The 17537-nt window shown below is 46.4% G+C and overlaps 1 protein-coding gene across 5 annotated transcripts in view; it reads right to left on the bottom strand.

Moving 5' to 3' along the window:
* triobpb (TRIO and F-actin binding protein b) overlaps positions 1-17537 on the bottom strand; it is a 154608-nt gene that overhangs the window by 26675 nt on the left and 110396 nt on the right. For all 5 annotated transcript variants that reach the window (XM_068019395.1, XM_068019394.1, XM_068019396.1 and 2 more), the window contains 2 exons: positions 13452-13589; positions 3542-3689 (listed from right to left, as the gene is read on the bottom strand). In XM_068019395.1, coding sequence (XP_067875496.1) covers positions 3542-3689; positions 13452-13589 — 286 coding nt within the window. The remainder of the gene's footprint in view (positions 1-3541; positions 3690-13451; positions 13590-17537) is intronic.

Genomic DNA, 17537 nt, shown 5'->3' with positions numbered 1-17537 from the left:
AGTCTCTTTCATGAGGTAACTGGAACAGTCTCAAATAGGGAAATTCCACACAGATGGAATCGTCACAGACTATCCTTGAACCCACAGCATAAAATAACATAAGAATTAGGAGCAGGAATAGGCCCCTTGAACCTGCTCTGCCATTCAATACGATCACAGCTGAACTTATCCCCACACTCTTTGATTCCCTAATGCCCAAAGATCTGTTGATCTCAGCCTTGAATATACTCAACAACTCAGCATCCACAACCCTCTATGATAAAGAATTCCAAAGATTCACAACCATCTGAAGAAATTTCTCACGATCTCAGTCCTAAATGGTTGACCTGTGCCTCTGACCCCTCGTTCTAGACCTTCCAGCCAGGGGGGGAAACAGCCCTCTTAACATTTTATATATTTCAATGAGATCACCTCACATTCTTCTGCACTCCAGACAAAATCAGCTTATTCTACTCTACCTCTCCTCATAGGCCTCTCATCCCAGCAGTCAACCTAGTGAATCTCATTTCTTTCCTGTTAAGGCAAGTATATCCTTCGTTGTGTAAGGAGGCCAGAACTGTACACAGTATTCCAGGTCCCACCAAAGTCCTGTATAATTACAGCAAGACTTTCTTACTCTTATACTCCAACCCCTTGCAATAAAGGTTAATTTACCATTCGCCTTCCTAATTGCTTGCTGTATCTGCATGTTAACTTTGTGATTCATGTATTCCCAAATCCCTCTGAATACCAAATAAAAACAGAAAGTGCTGGAAATACTCAGCAGGACTGGCAGCATCTGTGGAGAGAGAAACAGAGTTAACGTTTCAGGTCGGTGACCTTTCATCAGAACTGGCAAAGGTTAGAAATGTAATAGGCTTTGAGCAAGTGAAAATGGGGAGGGTGGGAAGAAGAACAAAAGGGAAGGTGTGTGATTGGGCAGAGGGCAGGAGAGATTAAATGACAAAGATGTCACGGAACAAAGGCAAAGGGAGTGGTAATAGTCGTATTAAAAGACAAGGCATTCGCCCAGAGAGAGAGTGTTAACGGCAGAATAATCAACAGCTCTGTTCAAAAGCAAAAACCTGAAAAACAAGTTTAAGACAGGCACATGGTTAAAAAATAATTAAATCAAATGAAAAAGGCAGCCATGCTCTGAAATTATTGAACTCAATGTTGAGTCCAGAAGGCAGTAGAGTGCCTAATTGGACAATGGGGTGCTGTTCCTTGAGCTTGTGTTGAGGTTCACTGGAACACTGCAACAGGCCAAGGACAGAAATGTTGGCATGACAGCAGGATGGTGAATTAAAATGGCCAGCAACTGGAAGCTCGGGGTCATGCTTTCAGACTGAGCGGGGGTGTTCCGCAAAGCGGTCGCCCAATCTGTGTTTGGTCTCCCAATGTAGAGGCGGCTGCATTGGGAGCAGCGAATATACTGTACTAAATTGAAGGAAGTACGAGTAAATCACTGCATCACCTAGAAGGAGTATTTGGGGCCTTGGATGGTGAGGAGAGAGGAGGTAGAAGGGCAGGATTACATGGGAAGGTTCCGTGGAAAGGGGATGAGTGATGGAGAAGTGGACCAGGGTGTCATGGAGGGAACAATCTCTTCAGAATGCTGACAGGGGATGGGAGGGGAAGATGTGTTTAGTGGTGGCAGAAATGGTGGAGGATGATCCTTTGGATGTGGAGGCTGGTGGGGTGGAAAGTGAGGACAAGGGGAACCCTGTCACGGTTCTGGGAGGAAGTGGAAGCGGTGAGGGCAAAAGTGCGGGAAATGGGTCGGACATGGTTGAGGGCACTGACAATCACAATGGGGGAGGGGGGGGAGGAATCCTCAGTTGAGGAGAAAGGAAGACATATCAGAAGTGCTCTGAAGCATCAAAGGTAACATCATCAGAACAGATGCGTTGGAGATGGAGAAACTCTGAATACCAACATTTACCAGTCCCTCATATTTTAAAAAATGTTCTGCTTTTCTATTTTTCCTGCGAAAGTAGATAATTTCACACTTCCCGAAATTACACTCCATCTGCCACCTCCTTACCCAGTCTATATCCCCTTTTGTAGCCTCTTTGCGTTCACCTCATAACTTACTTTCCCACCTGGCTTTAAACCATCAGTAAACTTGGATGCATTATTCTCGGTCCCCTCATCTAAGTCATTGATATAGATTGTAAATAGCTGAGGCCCAGGCACTGATCCTTCTTTAATCCTACTCCATGTTTTCTGTCCATTAACCACTCCTCAATCCATGCTAATATATTACGCCCAATCCCATGAGCCCTAATCTTTTTCTGTGGCACCGTATCAAATTTCTTCTGAAAATCCAAATATACCACATCCACTGGTTCCCCCTTATCTACCCTGCTAGTTACATCCTCAAAACACTAAGAAATTTGTTAAACAACATTTCTCTTTCGCAAAATAATGAAATGAAACATTAAATGGCAACTAAGAATAACGTGTAAGATTTATTTATTTAGAGATACAGCACTGAAACAGGCCCTTCGGCCCATCAAGTCTGTGCCGACCATCAACCACCCATATATATTAACCCTACATTAATCCCATATTCCTACCACATCCCCACACCACTTACCTATACTAGGGGCAATTTATAATGGCCAATTTACCTATCAATCTGCAAGTCTTTGGCTGTGGGAGGAAACCAAAGCAGCCGGCGAAAACCCACACGGTCACAGGGAGAACTTGCAAACTCCGCACAGGCAGTACCCAGAATTGAACCCGGGTCGCTGGAGCTGTGAGGCTGCGGTGCTAACCACTGCACCACTGTGCCGCCCCAAATGATGAGCAATCAGATGAATTTATTTTTCCCTGAGGTGTAGCACACCTGGGCAAAACGGGACTGGTCAGACACTCAGGAGGTTTCTCCTCAGAAACGTCACTGACATCAGAAAGCCCACAGAATTCTCATTTCTGTTCACTGAGGTTCCTGTACATAGACATTTCATTCATCTCCAGTCATCAAACCCAACATGAATGAGGTCAACAGGCAGCAATGCCATTCAGAAGGTGGCTGAAATCAACCATGGCTTAGTGTCAGATGGCTGTGGGTTCAAGGCCCACTCCAAGGATTTGAGGCTAAAATCTAGGCTGACACTCCACAGCACTACTAAGGGAGCTTTGCACTGTCAGACAGGCCGTCTTAGGGGATGAGTCATTAAACCTAGGCCCCGGCAACTCTCAGGTGGACGTACCATATCCCATGGCACCATTTCAAAGAAGAGCAAGGGGAGTTCCTGGCTATATTTATCACTCAATCAACAATCACTAAAACAGATTATGTGGCCATTATCACATTGCTGTTTGTGGGATCTTGCTGTGCATAAATTGGCTTCCTTGTTTCCTACATTACAACAGTGACTACATAAAGAATTTCATTAGCTGCAAAGCATTTTGGGACGTCATAAGGCCATAAAGGCAAGTTTTTCTTTCACGGAGACCCCTAAAATTATCCCCATCTGGGGAGCTCATCACAGACGTGTCTCCAGGCAGATTATTTAAAACCACAGCATATAGTACAAGATCAACATCATACCAGAGATGGTGGCCTCCGTTTCCTCGGACAATAGTCGGTCTTTGTCATGTTGGACTTTCTCTAACTCCCGTTTATGTTGTCGCTGAAGCTCCTCCATTGCCTTCCGATGGGACTCCTCCATCTCCAAGAAGCTACGCTCACAGGTTTCCTGAAATGTTGAAAGAATGAAGGTTGAGGACCAAACATCTCATGGGGCGAGGGTTGATGGTGGCAAAATTATCTCAGTGCTCATTGGCAAGGGAGAGGATAAAGAACAGCCAGGATTCCACGCAGGACTAAAGGGGTTATATTAAGAGGCCAGGTTTTCATTCTCTTGAGTATAGAAGATTAAAGTGTTTAAGATGATTAAAAAAGTTGATGGGATAGATAGTGCGAAACTACTTTCTCTGGTGGGGGGAGTCCAGAACAAGCTGGGGTGGGCGGGTGGGCGGCGGAATAATCATAAAATTAGAGCTTGGCCAATCAGGGATGATGTCAGAAAGCACTTCTTCACACAAGGGGCAGAGGAAGTCTGGAACTCTCTCCCCAAGAGGCTGGGAATCAATTGAAAAGTTCAAAACTGAGATTGATAGGTTTTTGATGGGCAAGGGGATTAATGGTTATGAAACCAAGGTGGGTAGATGGAATTAAGATAAAGAGGAGCTATGATCTAACTGAATGGCAGAACAGGCACCAGCAGCTGAATGGTCTCTTCCTGTTCCTATGACTGATTCCCAATGATCCCACTGGTAAGGACAACATTAGGGTTGTTTGTGATGTTCTCCATGATTAATAAACCTGCTGATGTGTTTAATGAACTGTCACTTGGGTGAGATACTAGAGGCCAGGGTGTGCTCATGGAAATGTTCTCCACCGAGACAGCACGGTGAGGGGGTGATAGATTTGTAGAATGAAACAACAACTTCGGTTTATATTTTAACATAATAAAATGTCCTAAGGAGCATTATAAAACAAAATATGACACAGAGATACATAAGGATATATTAAGGTCAAAGAGGTAGAGTCTTAAAAGGAGGAAAGTGAGGAGGAGAGGTGTCGGGAGGGAATTCCTAAGCTTGGGGACTCGGTAGCTGAAGGCACGACCACAAACGGTGGAGTGATTAAAATCGGGGAAGCACATGAGGCCAGAATTAGATGAGTGCAGATATCTCAGAGGGTTGTGGGGCTGGAGGAGATTACAGAGATAGGGAGAGGCGGGGCCATAGAGGGATTTGAAAACAAGGATGAGAATTTTTAAATCAAGACATTGCTTGACCGGAAGCCAATGTAGGTCAGTGAGTACAGGGGTGATAGATGAACAGGACTTGGTGCAAAGTTAAGACATGGGCAACAGAGCTTTGGATGACCTCAAGTTGACAGAGGGTAGAATATTGGGAGGCCAACCAGGATTGCACTGGAGTACAGCACAGCACAGATGGATGCCATTGGGCCCATTGCTCTTGTGCTGGCTCTTTCCAATTAGTCCCACTCCCCTGCTCTGCTCTCATAGCCCTGCAAATGTTTCCTTTTCAAGTATGTACCTAATTACCTTTGGAAAGTTACTATTAAATCTGGTTTCCACCACACTTTCAGACAGTGCATTCCAGATCACAACAACTCACTGCGCAAAATCTTTTCTTTATGTCACTTCTGGGTCTTATGCCAATCACCTTCAATGTGTGTCCTCTGGTTACTGATTCTTCTGCCACTGCAAACAGTTTCTCCTTATTTACTCTACGAAAACCCTTCGTGACTTTGAAAAACTCTATAAAATCTTTCCTTAACCTTCTCTGCTCTAAGAAGAACAACCTCAGCTTCTTTAGTCTCCTCATCCCTGCTACCATTCTAGTAAATCTCCTCTGCATCCTCTTAACATCCTTCCTCAAAGTATGGTACCCAGACTTGACCAAAAGACTCTAGTTGGGACATAACCAGTCATTTATGAAGGTTTACCACAACTTCCTTGCTTTTGTACTCTATTCCTCTATTTATAAAGCCCAGGATCCCATATGCATTTTTAACAACCTACTCAATTTGTCCTCCCCGGTGCCAGGATTTGGGACAGCTGCTCAGGGCTGAAGAGGAACTTAGAGTGGGAGTATGAGAAGCTAGACACCATATTAAGAAGCAGAATCTCAAAGGTAATAAATCTCTGGATTATTACCCGAGCCATGTGCAAATTGGCATACGGAAAACAAGATTAGAGAAATAAATGCGTGACTCAAAGACTGGTGTGGTAGAAGTGGGTTCTGGTTCGTGGGGCACTAGCACCAGTACTGGGGAAAGTGGGGGCTGCACTGTTTGGACGGTTTACACCTGAATCGTGCTGGGGCTGGGTGTTGTAGCGAGCTGCATAACTAGGGAAGTAGAGAAGGTTTTAAACTAAATAGCGGGGGCAAGGGATCAGATTTGGGAAGGTGTGGTAAATCAAGGAGTAGAGACAAGGTAAGGGAGAAAGGTATTAATATGGGAAATGATAAACAGACTATGACAGGAAGGGATAGAGAGTACAAACCTAAGAGTAAAGCAGCAGTCAAGGCTAGACGCTACAAAAATAATAAAAGGACAAAACTAAAGGCTCTGTATCTGAATGCACGTAGCATTCGAAACAAAACAGATGAATTGATAACGCAAATAGAAATAAATAAGTACAATCTGATAGCCATTACAGAGACATGGCTGCAGGATGACATAGATTGGGACCTGAATATTGAAGGGTACATGACGTTTAGGAAGGACAGGAAGCTAGGAAAAGGTGGAGGGGTGGCGCTGTTAATTAATGATGATATTAGCGCAATAGAGAGGGATAACCTAAGTTCAAGAAATGGGTATGTAGAAGCAGTTTGGGTAGAGATAAGAAGTGATAAAGGTAGTGGTGTACAGGCCCCCCAACAGTAATGTTACGACCAGGTGAGAAAGGTGTCTAGGGTTCCCTCTCAGTCTTCACCTGGTCTTACTGTTACAGGGTTTTATTTTTAAACACACTGTTTTTAGCTCTTCCTTGGTGAATCTTTGTTCACCATTTTCCAATTATAAGGAAAAGAAACCAGTACAAACAGGCTTTCTTAGTTTTAAAGGACAAAAGTTGATATTTATTAAACTTAAACTCTAATCCGGTTGACGCCTACGGATACACAACGCGCCCACTCTAGCATGTATACGCGATACACACATGCAAATAGAGACAGAAAAGAACAGAAGAAAAAATGAAGTGGAAACGTTTGAGGCAATATCTGGAGAGTTTTTGTTACGGTTCTTTGAGCTCACTGTAAAGTCCTTGATTGCAGGTCGATCTTGCTTTTCATTGGGGCCCAGTATTCTTCTTAAACCTTGTTTGCTATAGGAGACTTTTCTCTCTTGGGCTTTATGTGTCTTCAGTGGGTTCAGGGGCTTGTGAGAAAGAGATGGGAGCAGCAGACAGGAGAGATCTTCTCAGTCCAGGAGGAAACAGTCTTTCTCAGTTCAAATGTTTTGTACAATTCAGAAGAAACAGGTTGCCAAGCAGGCTAGTCATGTGACCAGCTGGTCTGACCACATCTGTTTGTGGATTCGGCTATCCTAGCAGTCATTCTAAAATTTGAGCTCCCTCACCATCAATGTCTGGCGCTCAAAGTCCATTGTAGGTTAAATTGGATAAGGGAAGTAACCTCTCTTGTCCCTATTGGTATGCAAATGTCCTCCATCCAAGTCTGGCAGCCCTTGTAACAGGCCTTCTCTTCTTCCCAGCAACAATTTGAAATTTAATGTCCATATAGCGAAATTAATATACCTCATTCTTGGCAGGTGGGGGCCCAGCATGACACTTCCACACCCAGCGGAATGAAATGCAATTGGAGAAAAGGCACATTTCATTAAAAGGGCCAAGAGAAAATATAAGATACAGAAAAAAACATGCATTTCTCTCATTCATTCCCATTCATTCATAAATCTTAAAACTTAATACAGCCTGTCTTTTCTTGGTGCCAGTGCTGCTTTAATTGCCCCTTTTTTGTCATCCCAATAAATATGTGGTCCTTTGGGGAAGTTTTTCTTCAGTTTGCCCATTTCCACGGCTGCCTAGGGTCTTTGAGATGGTGAGGTTTAATAGCCCTGAATTGGAATTTGTTTTTCAGGAGAGTCAGTAGTGGACGGGGCTATCCTGAACTCACTTTCAGTGCTTTGCTGAGTCATGCAAAGGCTTCTGACTTCAGGGGATGGGTAGTTTTCTTTGGTACTGACTGCGGGGGAGGATTCTTTGCTAATCTCCCCTTTGTCCTCTGGGACACTCCTGCCTGCAGGTATTTGTGCAGACTCTATTGCACTCCCCTGTGACACTTCAACTAGGTGAGGCATCACCCTCACGGTTTCTCTGCCCCCTAGAGGTCATTCTTTGTATCTGCAGGTTCTTGTACATGCTGTTAGAAACTCTGGTGGGGTGCTTCTGGAGTCCGCATTTACTTAGGAGGATGTGGGGTCTAACTTTTCACATTTTTCGGGGCTGGCTGACTGAACAGCAGGGATTTTCATCCAGGATTCCTCCCGGACCTCCTTTAACCTGCCCTCTTGGTCACTTTTCTCCCTTCCCTTTCTAAATTTTTGCCAGACTTGTGCCTGCCTGTCCCCTTTTGTTCTCGGCGGGGATCCCTGACGGTTCACCAGCCCTCTACTGGAGGGTTCTCCTAACATCAGTACAGGACTTAGGGGCGCAGGTTTCACTGTAGGTTGGGGTTTCCCCTCAACCTGGCACATGTGGCAACTCCTGCAGTACTCCACCACATCTTTGTGGAGTTTTGGCCAGTCAAACTGCTGTCTTACGCGGGCTTTGGTCTTTCGTATACTGGCATGTGCTGTAGTCTCGTGGGCCCTTCTTAATATTTCTCCCCAGTGCCTCTGCGGCACCACTAACTGGTGAACCACTGTCCACTCCTTGCCCTCAGGTCTGTGAGGAGAACTCCATTTCCTCATTAGTACCTCATTCTTTAAATAGTAGCAATCAGGGACTCCCTCTGCTTCACTTTCAGTCTGGGCAGCCTGTGCTAACTCTCGCAATACTGGGTCGGCTCGCTGAGCCTCAGCTAGGGAAAATCCATTTAATTCATTCCCTGGGTCTCCTAACTTTCCAAAGAAAGTCTGACAGACAGACAGACCTGGTCATCTGCCTGCCGTGCCAATGCAGTTTCCTCTGGGGGAGCTGGTTTGACCATGGCCTGATCCACTACACATTCAGGGAAATTGCAGGGGTCCGTCTCCTGCCACGGCCCTGACTCTGACCTCCTGTGGTCTTTATTTCACCACTTGTGGGTGGGGGCTACCATCTTCACCCCCGCCAGATCATCACCTAGGAGGTCAACCCCGTCCACAGGCAAACTAGGGACAATCCCTACGGTCACTGGTCCCGAAACTAGGTCACACTCCTGGTGTACAGGTACATATACACTGCCGTCCAATACCATTCACCACCATTCTGGTGTTTACTGCCCTCTCTGGGGGAAAGGTCAGGCCTTTTCCCAGTAAAAGGGATCTAGTGGCCCTTGTGTCCCTGAGAATCACTATGGGCTTGCTTGCCCCACTCCAGGGGTATGGAGTTACTTTCCCTTCAAACACAAAACCCTGATAGCCTTCAGGAATCCTATTAACTTTTCCTGCACTTGCAGTAGTAAGCATCCTGGGTCTCACTCTTACAGCAGTTAAAGCCACAGCTTGTTCTGCTGTGCTTTCCATCAGTGTCTCTTCTTCACTGAGCAGATGTGCCCTGATTAACCCTACAGGTTTTCCCTTTAGTTTCCAGCAGCCAGCTTTTAAATGTCCTGCTTTATTACAATGGAAGCACACAGGTCTCTGGGTCTCACTCTTGCTCACAGCACCTTCCCTTTTGGCTAGAGGAGGGTCCCCTGTGTTTCCTGCTTTCCTTTCTCTCCCTGGACTGCTTGGACCCCTATTACCTTCCCACCCTTTGTCCTTTTCGGATTTGTGGGGGTGATTAGGAAAGGTTTTGGCCTGGGAAACTGACTCACAAATTAAAGGAAATTCATCAGCCGGAACGGCCGCTTGCCGGGCTCCCTGAACCCACTGTTCCTCTACATGTGTCTTTATGGAGAGTGGGAGAGAGTGTTTAAATTCCTCTAACAGAATTACTTCTCTGGGAGTCTCATAGCTGAGCTGTACTTTAACCGTCCTCAGCCACTGGTCAAAAGCCAGCTGCTTACTTCTCTCAAATTCCAGATAAGTTTGATGAGCTTGCTTCTTGAGGGTTCTAAACTTTTGGCGATAGGCATCGGGTACTCATTTATGTGCCCTGAGGATAGCATTTTTGGTCAGTTCATAATTTGATGAACTCTCATCTGGTAACAGGGAATAAACCTCATGGGCTTTTCCGGTTAGCTTGCTTTGTAATAAGAGAGACCAGGTCTCAGCTGGCCATTTTAGTTGCCTTGCCAGTTTCTCAAAGGACACAAAAAATCCTTCTACGTCTTCCTCATTAAATTTTGGGATTAGTTGAGCTAGTTTTAACAATTCTGTACCCAGCCCTGAATTACGCTCCTCCATATTGGCCATGCTTTCACTGGGGTTACTCTGTCACCCACTAGTTGACTCAAGCCGCCTCAGCTCTCTTTCTTCGCATTCTTTCTGGAAGGTTCTTTCTCTCTCTCTCTCTCTCTCTCCTGTCTCTCTTTGTCTTCACACTCCTTCTAGACAGTTCTTTCTTTCTCCCTATCCTGTCTCTCTCCTCTAATTCAAGACTTGTCTGTTCCAATTGTATCTTTGCTAAGAATACCCTGTCGGAGTCTGCTTCTAACCCTGTTTCTGCTTGTTCAGATTCAAGGGAAAAATTGTTAGCCACTAGTCTTTGGAATTCAGACTTTCTAGCCTTGTCATGGACAGTGATCCCACACTGCTCAGCCATTTTCCTCAACTCTTCTTTATCCCAAGTTACTTCACCCTGGCTAGGGGAGCTCTAGTTTCAGTTGCAGACATGTTAGTATTCAAGCACACACAACCAGAAGAAAACCTGCATTGAAATCTCACTCTTTTTTGCTCGGGAACAACTTGGCTTCCCATTTCCAATTTTTCTCGAGTGTCTGTAGGTACAATCCAGGACGGCAGCCCCTACATTACAATCAGGTGAGAAAGGTGTCTAGGGGACCCTCTCAGCCTTTGCCTAGTCTTACCCTAACAGGGTTTTATTTTTAAACACATTGTGTTTTTAGCTCCTCCTTGGTGAATCCTTGTTCACCGCTTTCCAATTATCCTCATTGGCTACAGGGGAGGTCCCAGAGGACTGGAGAATAGCCAATGTTGCTCCTTTGTTTAAGAAGGGTGGCAAGGATAATCCAGGAAATTACAGGCTGGTGAGCCTTACGTCAGTAGTAGGGAAATTATTGGAGAGGATTCTTCGTGACAGGATTTACTCCCATTTGGAAACAAATGGACTTATTAGCGAGAGGCAGCATGGTTTTGTGAAGGGGAGGTCGCCCCTCCACTCTCGAGTTTTTTGAGGAAGTGACGAAGATGATTGGATGAAGGAAAGGCAGTGGATGTTGTCTACATGGACTTCAGTAAAACCTATGACAAGGGCTCTCATGGCAGACTGGTACAGAAGTCACACGGGATCAGAGGTGAGCTGGCAAGATGGATACAGAACTGGCTCGGTCATAGAAGACTGAGGGTAGCGGTGGAAGGATGCTTTTCTGAATGGAGGGCTGTGACTAGTGGTGTTCCGCAGGGATCAGCGCTGGGCCCTTTGCTTTTTGTAGTATATATAAACGATTTGGAGGAAAATGTAGCTGGTCTGATTAGTAAGTTTGCGGACGACACAAAGGTTGGTGGAGTTGCGGACAGTGTTGAGGATTGTCAGAGGATACAGCAAGATATAGATCGGTTGGAGACTTGGGCGGAGAAATGGCAGATGGAGTTTAATCCGGACAAATGTGAGGTAATGCATTTTGGAAGGTCTAATATAGGTGGGAAGTATACAGTAAATGGAAGAACCCTTAGGAGTATTGACAGGCAGAGAGATCTGGGTGTACAGGTCCACAGGTCATTGACAGTGGCAACGCAGGTGGATAAGATAGTCAAGAAAGCGTACGGCATGCTTGCCTTCATCGGTCGGGGCATAGAGTATAAAAATTGGCAAGTCATGCTGCAGCTGTACAGACCTTAGTTAGGCCACACGTAGAATATTGCGTGCAATTCTGGTCGCCACACTACCAGAAGGACGTGGAGGCTTTGGAGAGGGTACAGAAGAGGTTTACCAGGATGTTGCCTGGTCTGGAGGGCATTAGCTATGAGGAGAGGTTGGATAAACTCGGATTGTTTTCACTGGAACGACGGAGGTGGAGGGGTGACATGATAGAGGTTTACAAAGTTATGAGCGGCATGGACAGAGTGGATAGTCAGAAGCTTTTTCCCAGGGTGGAAGAGTCAGTTACTAGGGGACATAGGTTTAAGGTGCAAGGGGCAAAGTTTAGAGGGGATGTGCGAGGCAAGTTTTTTTTACACAGAGGGTGGTGAGTGCCTGGAACTTGCTGCCGGGGGAAGTGGTGGAAGCAGGTACGATAGCGACGTTTAAGAGGCATCTTGACAAATACATGAATAGGATGATCCTTTGGATCCTCAGCCTCCACATCTAAAGGATCATCCTCCGCCATTTCTGCCACCTCCAGCGTGATGCCACTACCAGTCGCATCTTCCCCTCCCTTCCCCTGTCAGCATTCCGAAGGGATCATTCCCTCCGCGACACCCTGGTTCACTCCTCCACCACCTCGTCCCCGTTCCATGGCACCTTCCCCTGCAATCGCAGGAGGTGTAATACCTGCCCATTTACCTCCTCTCTCCTCACTATCCCAGGCCCCAAACACTCCTTTCAGGTGAACCAGCGATTTACTTGTACTTCTTTCAATGTAGTATACTGTATTCGCTGCTCACAGTGTGGTCTCCTCTACATTGGGGAGACCAAGCGCAGACTGGGTGACCGCTTTGCGGAACATCTCCGCTCAGTCCGCAAGCAGGACCCTGAGCTTCCGGTTGCTTGCCATTTCAACACTCCCCCCTGCTCTCATGCTCACATCTCTGTCCTGGGATTGCTGCAGTGTTCCAATGAGCATCAACGCAAGCGCGAGGAACAGCACCTCATTTACTGATTAGGCACACTACAGCCTGCCGGACTGAACATTGAGTTCAATAATTTCAGAGCATGACAGCCCCCCATTTTACTTTCATTTTTAGTTACTTTTTCTTTTTTTCTTTTTTACAATCTTTTTTTTTGCATTTATTTCATTTCATCTTAGTTTGTTCAGTTTGCTTACGCACTGTTTTTTTTCAGGTTTGCACTTGCTGCTGTTCAATATTCAGTCCGTTAACACCTAATCTGCACTAATGCTTTGTCTTTCAACACACCATTAACATATTGTTTGCCTTTGCTCCATGACCACTTGGTCAGCTATGTGGCCTTGTCCAATCGACACCTTCTCCTTTGTTATCTCTTGCCCCACCCCCACCTCACTTGCTTACAACCTGTGACATTTTTAATATTTGTCAGTTCCGAAGAAGGGTCACTGACCCGAAATGTTAACTCTGCTTCTCTTTTCACAGATGCTGCCAGACCTGCTGAGTGGTTCCAGCATTTCTTGTTTTTATATGCCATACTGAAAGGTTTGTTTACATACACCCCTATGTCACTCTGTTCCTGCACCCCTTTACAACGGCACGATTTACTTTATATTGCCTCTTCCCGTTCTCCCAACCGTAATGAATAACTTCACACTGCTCTGTTAAATTTCATCTGCCATGTGTCTACCTGTGGGAAGATGGGGAAAAGAACACTGGCAACAGTGCTTAGTGGGTTCTGAGTGCGAGTGCTCACAGGGAGAACCTGCCAGGCTTTGCCCCTCCTCCTCTCATACAGCAGGAATCCAGGCAAACGACCTTTACTTGTTTCGAACGATCTCCCTACCTGAGAGATGAAGCCTTTTGGAATCTGCATTCTTAGCTCCTCGGAGGAGTTCAGTTGTCCATGCAGCCGGTTGCTTTGTTCCCGGAAAGATTCCAGCTCTCTCCTGGCTTGATCCAACTGTGCATTCAGGGAGGAGATCTGAAATTTGAGGAAGAGAAAACTCTTGAAATCCTTGAAAAGGGCTTGTAAATTTTCCAGTCAATTATCCAGGATCCCCAGTGGGATGATGGGAGTGTTGGGAATCAAATTCCAAAAACCCAGAATCATAGACTTTTACAAAAGCAAAATGCTCCCTTTTTTCGCTGATATTACTATTCCCAATTACACCTCATTTAGACCCATCTTCTGTTTTTTTACTTGTCCCATTGCCATCCCCTTTTGCCTTGCGCCATAGAAAACACAGGAACATAGGAGCAGGAGTAGGCCATTCAGCCCTTCGAGCCTGCTCTGCCACTCTAGATCACAGCTGATCATCTACCTCAACACCATATTCCCGCACTATCCCCATATCCCTTGTCGTCATTAGCAACTAGAAATCTATTGATCTCTGTCTTGAACTTATTCAGTGACTGAGCCTCCACCACCCTCTGGGGCAAAGAATTCCAAACATTCACCACTCTCTGAGTGAAAAGTTCCTCCTCATCTCAGTCCTAAATGGCTTTCCACGCAAGGTGCGTGGAAAACCCCTGAGTGACAGGCAGATCTGTGACTTAAATATGCAAAAATGCAATTGTCTGAAGATTTATCCCTGCAAATCTGGCTTTCACTCCCAACAGCACAGGTTTCCTGAGCTGACTGAAACTCGCCAGGGTCAACAAGGCCAGTTCCAGACAGTGCGGATTGATGAGGCTGTTAAATCGACAGGCTGGAAAACCTCTACATACTGAAGTGTAACAGCTGCTTCTTAGTCCGAGTCAAAGGCTCTTGCTCACAGGACATGTTCCGAGAGTGTGCTTTCACTGTTTTGGAGGTGATTTCCAAGACTTTCCTGCCGCCTTGGATATTTTTCGATGCATTCCCCGGCTGTTACAGCCTTCACAGCAGCAAGGGAGCAGTTAATGCAGCTCTAACTTGGATCTCTGATGAGGAACAAGCAGCACCAACACCAACGGCACCAGCAGCAGTCGCTGCCTTTTCCTCAGCCGCTTGCTGCTCCACAGGACGGAGGGGCTGGACACAAAGCTCCAGCTCGCAGGAAACCAAAACCTTAATACGGCATATACAGAGAGGATCAGCTTTCCGGACATTACTCAGGAGGCTCAGGCTTTCCCGGCAGGTCATGGCTGATACCTGCCGCCTTTTGGAAGAAGACTTCCTGCCCTGTGGTCATCAAGGTCATCACAGCCCTGAACACCTTTGCCTCTAGGTCCTTCCACCGATCTGCTCGTGGCACCGGCAAGATTTCACGAATGCGTTTCCCAGGTGCCATGTTTGCCCGGGCTGCCACCTACGTCCACTTTGCAACCGATGAGGCCAGTCAGAATGAGAGGGCCTTCAGATTTGCTGCAATGGATGGATTCCCACAAGATCAGGGAGCCAAAGATTGCACCAGGCGGCAATGAAGGCAGTCAAGTCTTCCATAGATCTTCCAAGCTCAAAGTAAGGGCACGTTAGCATAGTGGTAATGTTATGGGACTAGTATTCCAGAGGACTGGACTAATGCTCTGGAAACAAGAGTTCAAATCCCACCACAGCAATTAACAAATCTGGAATTAAAATGCCTGTCTAGTTAATAATGACCATGAAACTACAGATTGTCATAAAAACCCATCTGGGAGGAAATACCTGGTCTGAGTCCAGACCTACAGCAATGCGGTTGACTCTGAAATGGCCTAGCAAGCCACTCAGTTGTACCAAAACCGCTACAAAAGAGTAAGTAAGAAAAAAACTGGATGAGGCACCAGAAGCAACAAAGGCACATCACCGGCCCAGTCAACCCATCTCACTTATATCTGGGGGAACTTGTGCCAAAATTGGGAGAGTTGTCCCACAAACTCGTCAAGCAACAGCCTGACATGGTCATACTCATCATACCCTGCAGCCAATGTCCCAGACACCGCCATCACCATCCGGGGAGGTGGCAGCACAGTGGTATGCAGGCAGGAAGGAGTGGCCCTGGAAATCCTCAACATTGACTCTGGATTCCATGAAATCTCATGACATCAGGCCAAATATTGGCAAGGAAAACCTCCTGCTGATTACCACCTACTGCCCTCCCTCAGCTGACGAATCAGTGCATCTCCATCTTGAACACCACTTGGCAGAAGCACTGAGGGGAGCAAGGGCACAGACTGCACTCTGATTGGGGGACTTCAATGTCCATCAAGAATGGCTCAGTAGCACCACTACTGGCTGAGTCCTGAAGGGCCTATCTCCTAGAAAGGGCCTGCTGCAGGTGAGGAGAGAACGAACATGAGGGGGAAAAAAACCACCTGACCTCATGCATACCAACCTCCAGATGGTCCTAGAATCACAGATGCCAATCTTCAGACAATTCGATTCACTCCATGATATCAAGAAACGGCTGAAGGCACAGTATAGGCTAAGACCTGAATTCAAGAGGTAAGGTGAGAGTGACTGCCCTTGATATCAAGGCAGCATTTGACTGAGTATGGCATCAAGGAGCCCTAGCAAAACTGGAGTCAATGGGAATCAGGGGGAAAAGTCTCCACTGGTTGGAGTCATGTGTAGTACAAAGGAAGATGGTTGTTGTTGTTGGAGGCCAATCATCTCAGCTCCAGGACAACGCTGCAGGAGTTCCTCAGAATAGTGCCCTAGGCCCAACCATCTTCAGCTGCTTCATCAATGACCTTCCCTCCATCATAAGGTCAAAAGTGGGGATGTTCACTGATAATTGCACATTATCAAATATTCAGCACCATTCAGTCACTGAAGCAGTGTGCCTGCGTGCAGCAGGACCTGGACAACATTCAGGCCTGGGCTAAGATGTGGCAAGTAACATTTGTGCCAGGCAATGACCATCTCCAGCAAGAGAGAATCCAACAATTTCCCCTTGACATTCAACAGCATTACCATCTCTGAATTCCACCACTATAAACATCCTGGGGGTTACCATTGACCATAAACACAACTGGACCAGCCACATAAACACTGTGGCTACAGAGCAGGTCACAGGCTGGGAATTCTGCAGCGAGTAACTCACCTCTTGTCTCCCCAAAGCCTGTCCACCATTTTCAAGGTATAAGTCAGGAGGGTGATGGAATACTCTCCATTTGCCTGGATGGGTGTGGCTCCAACAACACTCAAGAAGCTCGACAACATTCAGGACAAAACAGCCCGCATGACTGGTACACGTCCACCACCTTGAGAATTCACTCCCTCCACCACCGACGCACAGTGGCAGCAGTGTGTACCATCTACAAGATGGCACTGCAGCAACTCACCAAGGCTCCTTCGACAGCACCTTCCAAACCTGCGACCTCTACCACCTAGAAGGACAATGGCAGCAGATGCATGGGAAAATCACCACCTTTTTTTTAATTCATTCATGGGATGTAGGCATCACTGGCCAGGCCAGCATTTATTGCCCATCCCTAATTGCCTTTTAGAAGGTGGTGGTGAGCTGCCTTCTTAAACCACTGCAGTCCATGTGGGGTAGGTCCATCCACAGTGCTGTTAGGAAGGGACTTCCTGCGAGTTCCCCTCCAAGCCACACACCATCCTGACTTGGAACTATATCACCGTTCCTTCACTGTCGCTGGGTCAAAATCCCGGAACTCCCTTCAAAGTGGCATCCACCAACAACAACTTGCATTTATATAGTGCCTTTATTGTCATAAAACATCCCAAAGTGCTTCAAAGGAGCATTACCAAACAAAATTTGACACCGAGCCATATAAGGAGATATCAGGACAGATGAGCAAAAGCTAAGTTAAAGAGGTAAGTAAGCTGGAAGGGTATGTGGTAAAGAAGTACAGAGGAGGAGAGGTGAAGAGGAGGAGAGGTGAAGAGGAGGAGAGGTGGAGAGGAGGTGGAGAGGAGGAGAGGAGGAGAGGTGGAGAGGTGGAGAGGAGGAGAGGAGGAGAGGAGGAGAGGTAGAGAGGAGGAGAGGTGAAGAGGTGAAGA

Source organism: Heterodontus francisci, chromosome 41 (genome assembly GCF_036365525.1).
Source record: "Heterodontus francisci isolate sHetFra1 chromosome 41, sHetFra1.hap1, whole genome shotgun sequence".
Lineage (NCBI taxonomy): Eukaryota > Metazoa > Chordata > Chondrichthyes > Heterodontiformes > Heterodontidae > Heterodontus > Heterodontus francisci.
This window is presented reverse-complemented; position numbering and strand designations above follow the sequence as displayed.